Below are 10,988 nucleotides of genomic sequence, written 5' to 3'. Positions count from 1 at the left end.
AATTTGATAAATAAAAAAATTCACACTTGATCAAATTTTGAAATTTTGTAAAGAAAAGAATTCAAAATCAAATTTTCAAAAATTCATAATCAAATTTTAAAATTAAAAAATAATCAAATTTCTAAATATGAGACTTAGATTTCAAAATTCAGAAAATTTCATAACTAGATTTTGAAATCCAGCTTTGAATTTTCAGAACCAAATTTTGAAATTAGAAAATAAAATCCAAAAATAAATTTTAAAATCTAAAACTAGATTTTGAAATTCGAAAAAATTCAAAATTTTATTTTGAAATATAGTTTCAAAAAATCTAGAATCAAATTTGGAAATTCAGAAAAATCTAATATTAGATTTTGAAATTTGGAAAATTCAGAGTTTTCAAAATGATTTCTGAAAATCCAAAACATAATTTTAAAATCTGATAAAATTCATTACTGGATTTTAAAATATAAGAAAACTCATAATCAAATTTCAAAATTGGATAATTTTCGAAATCATATTTTGAAATCCGTAAAAAATATATAATATATATAATTTATAATGTTATAATGGGCATCACCATGGAATTTGGATGGGCAGAAGAAAAACGATAGGTGCAGAAAGAAAGACTCTTACATATTACACATGAGTTGGGTTCAAGTTATTGGGTTTTCTATGAATGGATTTTGGAAGATTATGGTTTTTTCTTCCTGCACCCCTTTCCCTTTAGAAATTTTGAATATTATATTTCAAAAAATTCGCATAACAAATAATTTGAAAATCACCTTATAGAATGGTCAATTTATAAATTATGATTTATGTTTTAAGAAAAGTTTGTCTACTCTCTTTTAAGAAAAGTTTGTGAGGATAATTACAAAAGGGCTTGCTCTCTCCTTGATTTGTTTGACAAAATTTAATAGTATTACAAATAACGAATGACTAAAAAGTTCACCGGTGGCTAATTAGAGTAGGTTACATTGTAAATTTTTTTTTTCTAGAATATACTAGTTAGAAAAGAGTATTTTGACAAAATAAAAATATCATCACTACGAGGATCACATAGGTAATCTCTGATCTTCAAACAGGTGAACAAGGTACTAGAACCCCAAGAATTTATATTAAAGGATAATGATACTTTGACAACATTTTTTTGACAACATTTTAACATCATCTACGTATCATTCTCTGATTGGTCCAAAATTACTCCACAATCAATAATAATAATCATAAACACCAACATGGACCAATTACAGAATGACACGTAGATAGTGTTAAAATGTTGTCAAAAAAATGTTGTCAAAGTAACATTATCCTATATTAAAACCTTTTAATATTAAAATAATCAAATTTATATATTTTTAAACTACTATCACATTTAAAATACCATTTTCTAGGTCTTTAAATTCTCCTCCAACAAGAAAAAATTTTCGTCCCAGAAAATTCATTCATTAGGTAGAAAGAAAAACTTGCTCTCCTCACTTTCTCTATTACAACCACTTAACTTAACTGAGATAGTTCTCCCCAACAAAATTATTGACATGAAAACCTTGTCTATGTGCTAAAATGCTAATGCTCAATAGTTTAGATTAGTCTAGTCATTACTCTTAAAACAATTTCTCAACCTCTAAACCTTTCCTTCATAGATTCTTCTTTCACATGACAAACCAATATGTATTTGCCAAACTGAATTCACCTCCATCTGTCTTCAATTATCTCTTGTAAACTCTTTTTAAAACTTAGCTAGCCTTGACTTTATATCAAAACTTAATTGATATCACTTCATAATCTCTTGCTTCCTCTTTGAAATACCATACAAAAGACTTGATCACGCACGACTTCTGACCTATTACCAACTGTTAACACTCTTGATCACCTTTAAAAACAACCATTTTGATGACTTCACATTTCTTTACTGATCTCCACCCTTGAGTAACATAGTTTCCACCTATGTTATCCCATTGTCAAATTATAACTCTCCTCCGATGCAGTGACAAAACCAATTTGAGCACTCCTTCACTTCTTTAACTCACCGACCTAAACCATATGCATTTCTTAACCCACTAGCCTCTAATCATGCTCAGATCTGCATCTTCTTGACTTAAAATCACTAGCTTGATGAATACCTAGTCAACTTATGATACATCTTAAACTAGGATTGTCCAACCTTCCCTTTCTTAACCATTTTGAGAAATCCACTAGTATTTCAACTATACTATTGAAATCTCCTTACAACTTCGTTTCAGACAACCGGTCTTCATACTTTTCAACTAACTCTCACAATATCCTTATCAAATCAACAACTTGAGTCTCCTCTTTGTTCTAACCATTTGTTAATACTTCCTTACCTCAAGATTGACACTACAACTTGAAATCATAGTTCAGTTCACCTCCTTCGTCCACTGACCCATTTTCTCTGTTCAACTTCCATTAATACTTTCTCATTTTATGGTTGACACTACAGCTTGAAACCGTAGGCTCACTTTGTCTTCTGTATCTCCTACCTTTTTCCTCCATACATAATCTTACTTCTGACTTTTGAAGATCACCAGACACTTTCAACTCATTCTCAGATAACGACATCATTACGATTTTAAATAAGCTCATCACTCACAAACCTATTAACTACCAAATAAATCTACACCATATTTCTACTATCTCAAAGCTCAAACAAGTTTTAAATGACCTTAGAACATACCTACAAAACTTAGTTCCTCTCATTCGACCTTTACTTCAAAAACTCGGCTATCAACACCTCTTATTAAGGTCCAAAACTACCTATTAATTCCACCTACTTTTTACTTCTCACTACAACACTAATTTTATAACCTTACCCTTCAAAATAGAACACTCACAAGATTAAACAAGTACACATCAAATTCATCCATATCATCATACATCCAATAATTCAGTACAATTATAAAAACATCAATAACACTAACACAATCATCTTATTTACAATTAAATTAACATAAGTCATATCAATCACTAGTCAAACTTGTACATTAAGTTATAGCCAACACTAGCTTCCCTTATACCACTTTCACAACTCAAAGAGCTCTATATGCTCCTACAGACAACAACAAAATCATGATCAAGGTACGCCGTTATTACTACTGATCAGTAAAAAACCTAAAAGAATACTCAAATCATACATACGACAAAGTCAAACATCACATGCATTGGAAAACATGAAAGCAGATAAAAGAGCAAGAAATTAACTTACTCTTTTTAAGAAATTGATCGGGTAAACTTAAAGATCTCACCGCGAGGATCACACGGGCGGTGTTCGATCTTCAAACAGATGAACAAGGTACAAGAACCCTTAGAGAGAAGGCATAAGACTCTAGAAAAGTGGTTTTAGAGATATATGTTTTAAAATATTGAACTCATTTATAAGAAATCCATTTATATTAAAACGTTTTCATCAAGTGTGAATATTTTTTAACTATAGCCACGTCTAAAGTACCATTTTCTAGGTCTTTAAATTATGTATTTTTTTATATTTACATTGTAATTGTAAATGATTATATTTTATCTTAAATCATCAATAAAATTAATTTTCATTATTTTTTGTGTACTTTAAAATTCTATATATTTTATTTATTTTTATTAAAAAGAGATTTAATTAAATTAAAAGTTTATAAATATAGGCGAATAATTATGAATAAAGGAGGTTTTAAACCCCTACAAAATAATAGTCAGTAATAATAGAAGAAGTAAAAACTCTCTCCACAAAAACCTCTACAATATAAATTCGATAGTAATTCTCACATTAAACATCTGTAGATATTGTGACTCTAACTACGGAGGGTTAAAAAATCCCTGTAAATTGAAAAAATAAATTCCGTTTAATATCAACACTGAAATATAGACATTTTATGTGTGAAACTATACATTAATTAGTGATCTGATAGCAATATTTTTAATTAAAGTGAAACTTCGAACAATTTAATCAAACTGCAAATGTAAAAATCTTTTTGGTATTGAGTCCTCGTCCTTAGTTAATAAACTGCATCCCTGTAGTTTACACTGTTAACAACATGCAAAAAAAAGAGACAAATATATTATAGAACATTAATTATCAAAAGGACTTTTCACCATACTCAGCTACAAAATTACAAGTAACAATAGTAGCATGTCTCAATAAGTACGTTTATACAACTATTCCAGAATTCAAACGCGTTTATCACGTTTAATCACCAACACAACAAAGCACAAATCAAAATCATTATTTGGACTTATTTTTTAGTCCAATAGCATCTTCCGTCCAAGGCCCACCTATTTTTTTTTGTCGTAAAATTAAACAAAATGGCATGAATATTATGAATAACAAAAAATTTTACATCTTAGATTCCTAAATGGCACGTAATAAACTCTTTTTAGAAGCAAAAATTTCGCATTAAGAATGGGAACTAAAAATATGAACAAGCATGGGATCAGTTTTCGAGGCCATAAATTCAAAGTGACGTGACGTGACATTGCTCCAACACAAAAACTGAAGGAATAATTCGTTATGCATGGCTAATTATTTGAAATTTTTTATTTTAATTCGAAGTCGTTATCTTAGAATTACGAAATGATACATTCACGTAGAGACACCCAACGAACTAATTACATTAATTAATTTAATGCTTACAAGTTTATGATTTATAATTAGGCCTTTGGTTGTGGATAATATTAACTTTGTCTTCTAATACTTTAAGAAAATAAAAGAAAAGGAAAAAAAGTCACAAAGCTATTTATGGACAAACACACCCTCCTCCATTTTTCCTTCTTCAGAAAATTTCTCTATTGCCAGCTAGTGCATGCGTGTCTCTGAGTCGACTTTGACTCTGACAACTTTTTTAGTTAAACAAATAATCCCGTAGTATTAAATGAAACAAAGTACTAATGATTAAGATTAAAAATATAACTCCATTTCCTAAACATTATTAAATCGAAAAGTATGCCCGTAAACCAAAACGGTAAATAATTTCATTTAAGGGTATTGTATTTTAATTCATATTATTTTAAAAGATCACTTATTCGAATAGTTTTATTTATTTTTTTATAAAACGAATTACTATTAATGCATGCATTTACATGAAAATGATACGTTGTGATTTTAAGGCATGCGTGCGGTGATGTGACGTTTGACCATACGTGGACCTATGTGCCTTAGGAGTTAGGTCAAGCCCAACATAACATCTTCTAACCCTATTTACTTTTTGTCTTTTATTAGGCCCCTACTCTTAACCCACGGGCTTTTTCTGTTACCTAATAAAATTTTACTCACCTACTAACAATTTTAATTTTATATAAAACTAAAATGGGATCCATTTATAATAATAAAATTTATAAATTTATTATCCTTAAATTTTAAAATTTTAAACTAGAAGTCGTGTTATAATTTTTCATATAAAATTTTTCTTGATATTAAAATTTTCTTTTATAGATCTGAAAGTGATATTAAAGTCTCAATAATCTTATAACACCCTCATACGAAAGTTAAAGACTATGCTCAGTTATGATTTTTTGGTATCAAAACTTGTATTATATATAATTTCTAAATATTTCATCAAAAGATGTAACTTCTATTCATGGTGGGTTTTATTGAAAAATCAGATGAAAAATGGGCCTAGTAGTCTAATACTCTAAAGGGATAAAGTAATTCCCCATCTCATGGTCTATTTTCTATATAGGGTATGTAGCTATCTTAACTTTCTGTGTGGGGTTGTACTTGCACCGATTTTATTTTATAACTAATATTATAATAATAATATAGTGATAATACAATCTTTTATGTATATCTAAAATGCTGGTGAAGACATAAATACATAAGTACATTCTTTTTATAACTTATGTTACGAACTCGATCTTATCCAATTTTCAATATTAATTGAACAATTGGGTTATTAATAGAAATGTTGGTAAGAGTCAATATCAGTATCACTCAACTCAACTATTTATCAGTTAGTATACAAATAAAAGATTTGATGGGTCATGTGTAATTATTACTTACATTTTCAATATAAAAAACAAAACGCATCAACAAATGAGGAGTTTTGACTAATAAGTAAGACCAAAAAGGATCGAGCTTTTGAAGAGAGTGCATGAAGTTAGTGTATGCCATAAAAGGAAAAGCTTTAAAGGTTGATACATCTTTAAGTTATAAATGTTTTTTTTTTATGATAAACTTAATATAAATTGAGAGAAAAAAAAGTATAGAATATAGTGCATTTTGACACGATGAAGGAAGTGCATAAATTTTGATGGAAATAGACGTTAGGAGAAGGGTCCAAAAGATGGAAGAAAAAGTAGGGCTTGCAATAATTATGGAATAGGACTATAGGAGCTATCAACTAATAATTAGGAGTGATGTAGTTTCATAATAATTCAGATGCGCACACTGTTGGAGATCTTTCAACAAACTAGACAAAGATGGATCAAAGTGGGGACAATGGTTAATCAATGAATTTCGATTACTTTTTGACCATAATTAACATAAATAACTCATCAAATTTATCTATCATCTTAAGATCATGCACCATATCTCTGTTCCCTATCACGTTCATTCAAACCCTATAATTACTTTTACAATAATCTTAATATCTTTTCCTTATTTATCCAATCATCTGTGTCTTACTTTTTCACTTTTCTATTCCTCTCTTCACTTCTGTACAAGAAATCATTGTTTCGTGAATGCATAGTCAAAAAATGTGGGGAAGGGGTAAATCAATAAAAGATACCACGCTGACTCTCTCAGTTCTTTCCAACTCACACTCACTATTCACTAATACTTATTAATACCAACACAAACCAGTCAAATCATATTTAATATGCTTTAATCAAATTCAAATATCGGTGAAGATTTCATAGATCGTTAAACTATAAGTGGGTTTTGATGTGAGATGATTATGTTTTCACTTTTTAAAGATTTGTTCTAATTTATATTTAAGGCTTGTGTTATCAACACAAAAACTTATGTAAGTGAAAAAATATATATGTCTAGAACCTTTTTTCTTATTAAATTTACCGAAAAATTGTTTAAATGGACTTTTCTTTTTTAAAATTGATTGAATAGATGTCCTTTCGGCAAGTGCAAACAAACTTCAATCATTAACATCTCAACTTATCTTAAATTTTGAGAATGATTCTTCTTTGATTACATACAAACAAAGTGCACCAAAAGAAGGTTTTGAAGGGAAAGCAAAATCTTCCTTTTGACCAGAAAAAACAATAACCTACTAGACTATATGGCCATTAATAAATGCTTTCACAGTACCAATTAGAGAAATATAAATATGAAGCATGTTAAAACGATAAAACTTTTTCGATACCCTTTTAAATAATTTAGATTACTTAATTTGTATTCATCACTCTTAAAATAGTTGTTACAAAGTTTATATGTACACACATAAATATATACAACTTGCTTCCTATACTTTTTTATTTAATTATGCAACAAACGAATCCTCTATTTTTTTTTTTCTTTCATTCTATTCAACTGTACTCGGATTAAGTTTGCATCATTTTAAATTAAAAACTCGTTTCTATTGATAAATGGCTTATTTAACTTATTGGTTGTAAAATAGAAATGGTTGGGGTGAAATTTTGTTGGTTCTATGTGCATTTATATTTTGCAGTAATGGAAACTGTAAAATGTGAAACACGACCCTGCTTGTGGAATGTTCATCTAAATTTGTTTAGCTTTAAATAACCAAATAAACAAAACAGTGTTCGGTTCATTGTCTCTGTATCTACAATATACCCTTCTCAAGGCTCGTGGCATGTCGTTTGTTTCTAACACTTTTATTTTATTTATCACAAATTTAAAATCTCCGAAAAATAAATTAAAATTAAAACCAAGTCAAATCCATAAACAAATAATTAATCATTTTTCTAAGTGAAAAGTTTTTAAATTAAAAAAAAAGTCAATTCTAAAGCAGATTCTAACTAAATAAAAAAAAACTTTTGGATAATCTTAAATGAAAAAATATATAATTATATGTTTCTATCGCGTTTAAATTGAAGTAAAAGATCGTTTGAATAATTTTTCTTCAATCTATTCTTTAAAACGTTTTTTAAAAATAAAATCATAAATATACAATGATTTATTCTATCAATTGACAAATTTGGATAAGAACATAATGAATATTTTATTTTGTATTCAAAGTTTATTTTATAAATATACGTTATATTAACTAAATGCTCCTGTCTCATCTTATTTGACAATAGTTCACATTATTTCATTTCATTCATTTTCACACATAACATAATATGAGGTTACGTCATCTTAGTACCGAACACGGAATAGAAAAATGATGGTTCTCGTTAATAAGCAGTTGGGTAGAACAGGACGAAGTCAGATGACAAATTTAAATGTATATGACTTTCAAAGTAGTTAATGTAAAGAGAAGAACAGAACATACTATGTAAAATAATTTTACATTATTACGTAACGAAAAATTATGGCATATAGCAATAATAATTGACACTATTTAAATATAAAATGACATTATTTTTTAGTATAAGTTTAGGGAAACTAATGCTATTAACGTAATAATATATTATTTTATTTTTTAATAAAAAAAAAACTGCGAGAGTGGGTATTAATATAATAATTTATGCGTGTGTGATAGAATAAGGTGTTTGCGTGAGAGTTCATGTTTGGGTGTCTTTGTGTTGCAATTGTCAACAACTCATCATCCATGCGACTTCCTGCCAGCCTGCCATTCCCAAAGCCATGATGAAGGAAAATAATAAAATAACATAAAATAAAAATAAAATAAAAAATAAAATAAAATAAAAATAGTTTTACACTTTTACTAAGACAAACAAACTGTATAACTTTTTACTGCACAAAGCTTCACCGCATGTGGATGTTTTTCTGCAGTTAGACGCCAAAGAAAAGAGCGTTATTTAGATCAAAGAAATGACCCAAATTAGCTAATGAAGCAATGGTTCATTCCCAAGGCCAAGCAATTCAAATTCACCTCACCCTCAATAAATTCTTGGTCCAATGTACCCTCTAAATAATAAAGCAACGCACGTTGTGCCAAGGATCAGGACGAGGAAAAAGAATAACACACCAAAAATACCTCCTGAGCAACATTATAGGGTCAAAGTGGTCCATCCACTGGTCAAACAACTCAACTCCACCTAGCACATTCAGGACACTTTCGTCATTCACATCTCACAAATAAACTATTTTCCATTAAGAATCCTGCCAAAACAACCTTATCACCTTCTAGAATAACCTTCATTTTTTTCACTTCCAATGTTTTCTCATCTCGACCACTTCTCACCTACGCGCTTATTGCTTAAATCAACGATACCAACCACGGTTGGTTTTCCCTCACCACTGTACAAGTTTAATGATGTCCGTTTATGATTGTGATTACGAGTAATAACAGTTCTTAACTTCCATGCTTTCCTTGTCATAAAATTAATTGCGGAAAAAGATTAAACAAAGCCCGATGTTGCGTCAGCCTAACCACGTTTAGATCTACACAGTGCAGACCCTATAGCTTACCTCATCTCGGCTGCAATGGCTTCAAGGGAATCTCAGAGATTTTTAAGATCTCAATCAAACACGCACCCATCACTTCTTCCTCAATCCCAAAGAGAAACAACTCCCACAAACGGAAACTGAATCGAAAGCCTAAAAAGATGAGAAGTTGTATTTAAGAGGAGCATGAAAAAAAAAAAACAAAAAAGGAAAAGAAAATATAAAAGCAGAGGCAACCGGCAGAATTTTTATCTCTCTAAGCTATATCATATATTTCAATTAATCTCTCCATTCTAAACATGTCTCCTCTATCAGTTCTCAGACAGCCAAGAAAATTATCAAAGGTAACACCAAACATGACTACCCTCCATTGACGGGGGTTCCCAGAACAACCTTAAAAAAAAGAAAAAAGCAAACAAAATTGAAAATTTCTAGCCAAGAGAAACAATTTTTTTATGTACAGGTATATCTCAAGCGGCCTCCATAACACCGAAAAGGGATCTGATCTAAAGCGAAAGAAAAAGACTGAGGGGACTCAAAAAGAGAGAGCTTTATGCACTCTCAACAACCCATCGTGTCTCCCTCACAAACCCTTTTCTTCTCTTCACGAATCGCTGTAGTCACGCCAGCATATGAGCATTGTGACACACCGCCTCATGATGTAGAAGCGCGCCCTTTGCTCCTTCACGAGCCTGGCACACTTGCTGGCAAAGGCACACCTTCTCTGGGAGGAATTCTTGATGAATGGGGTAGTGGAGGACCTGCTTCTGGTGGATCCTTCTTTCTTGGAGAGCTTCCACTTCTCATCGAAGTACAGAGTGGGTGTGGTGGATACAGAAGAAGCCATGGAGATGAAATCAAAGGGATGAGAGGGAGAGGGAAAAGGAGAAACTTTGGGCTGTGGGGTGTGGGAAGTGAATTAATTTACTGAGAGACTGAATCACTGAGGAAGGGATGAAGGGTAGGGTGAGTATTTATAAGGGGTTAGATTGGAAAAAGGGGTAGCTGATGAGGGGGGGTCTCATGTGTGTGGCAGTGTGTGTCACCTGGTTCTTCCTTTGCCTTGAGAGCCCCACCCTTAGGTTTTTTTAATGGTAAATACTGGTAAATGAAATGACTTTTTATTTATTTATTTATTGCATAATGATATAATATGAATAATAATAATAATATAATAAAGGTTGGTTATGAAAAGTATTATTATAGTGAGGTGGGTTCCCAATGCCGACGTCAGTGGTGAAAGGGAGAGCGGAAATTGAATGCAGGAAATCTTAGACTGATACTTTGTTCATTTTGGTAGGGAAAGAGAAAGAAAAATAGAGAAAAAAGGAGTGAGGTAAGGTAAGTAGGTAACTGTAAAATTGTGTGTGAATGTGGTGAGTCTGAAACTGAGAGGAAAGATGGTCAGAGGATGAATTTGGGAGTGAAAAAGTTGAGTGATTGGGAAACCTTGGTGGTGAAAAAGAGCATTATTTGATTTTCCTTTGTAGGCTAGAAGTGGGCGAATGCAGAAGAGATT

At 30.6% G+C, this 10,988-nt stretch overlaps 1 protein-coding gene across 1 annotated transcript; it reads right to left on the bottom strand.

Annotated features, from left to right (window-relative positions):
- Window positions 1–9,711: 9,711 nt before the first annotated feature.
- LOC124836793 (small polypeptide DEVIL 11-like) lies at window positions 9,712–10,500 on the bottom strand. The gene has a single exon (XM_047311996.2). The coding sequence runs from the start codon at window positions 10,314–10,316 to the stop codon at window positions 10,074–10,076; it is 243 nt and encodes an 80-aa protein (XP_047167952.2). The 5' UTR covers window positions 10,317–10,500; the 3' UTR covers window positions 9,712–10,073.
- Between the last annotated feature and the right edge of the window lie 488 nt (window positions 10,501–10,988).

The sequence above is a fragment of the Vigna umbellata genome, chromosome 1, assembly GCF_029865625.1.
Source record: "Vigna umbellata cultivar VRB3 chromosome 1, Vumbellata_1.0, whole genome shotgun sequence".
Taxonomy (NCBI): Eukaryota; Viridiplantae; Streptophyta; class Magnoliopsida; order Fabales; family Fabaceae; genus Vigna; species Vigna umbellata.
Note: the sequence above shows the minus strand (reverse complement) of the source record. Positions and strands in the feature narration are given on the sequence as shown.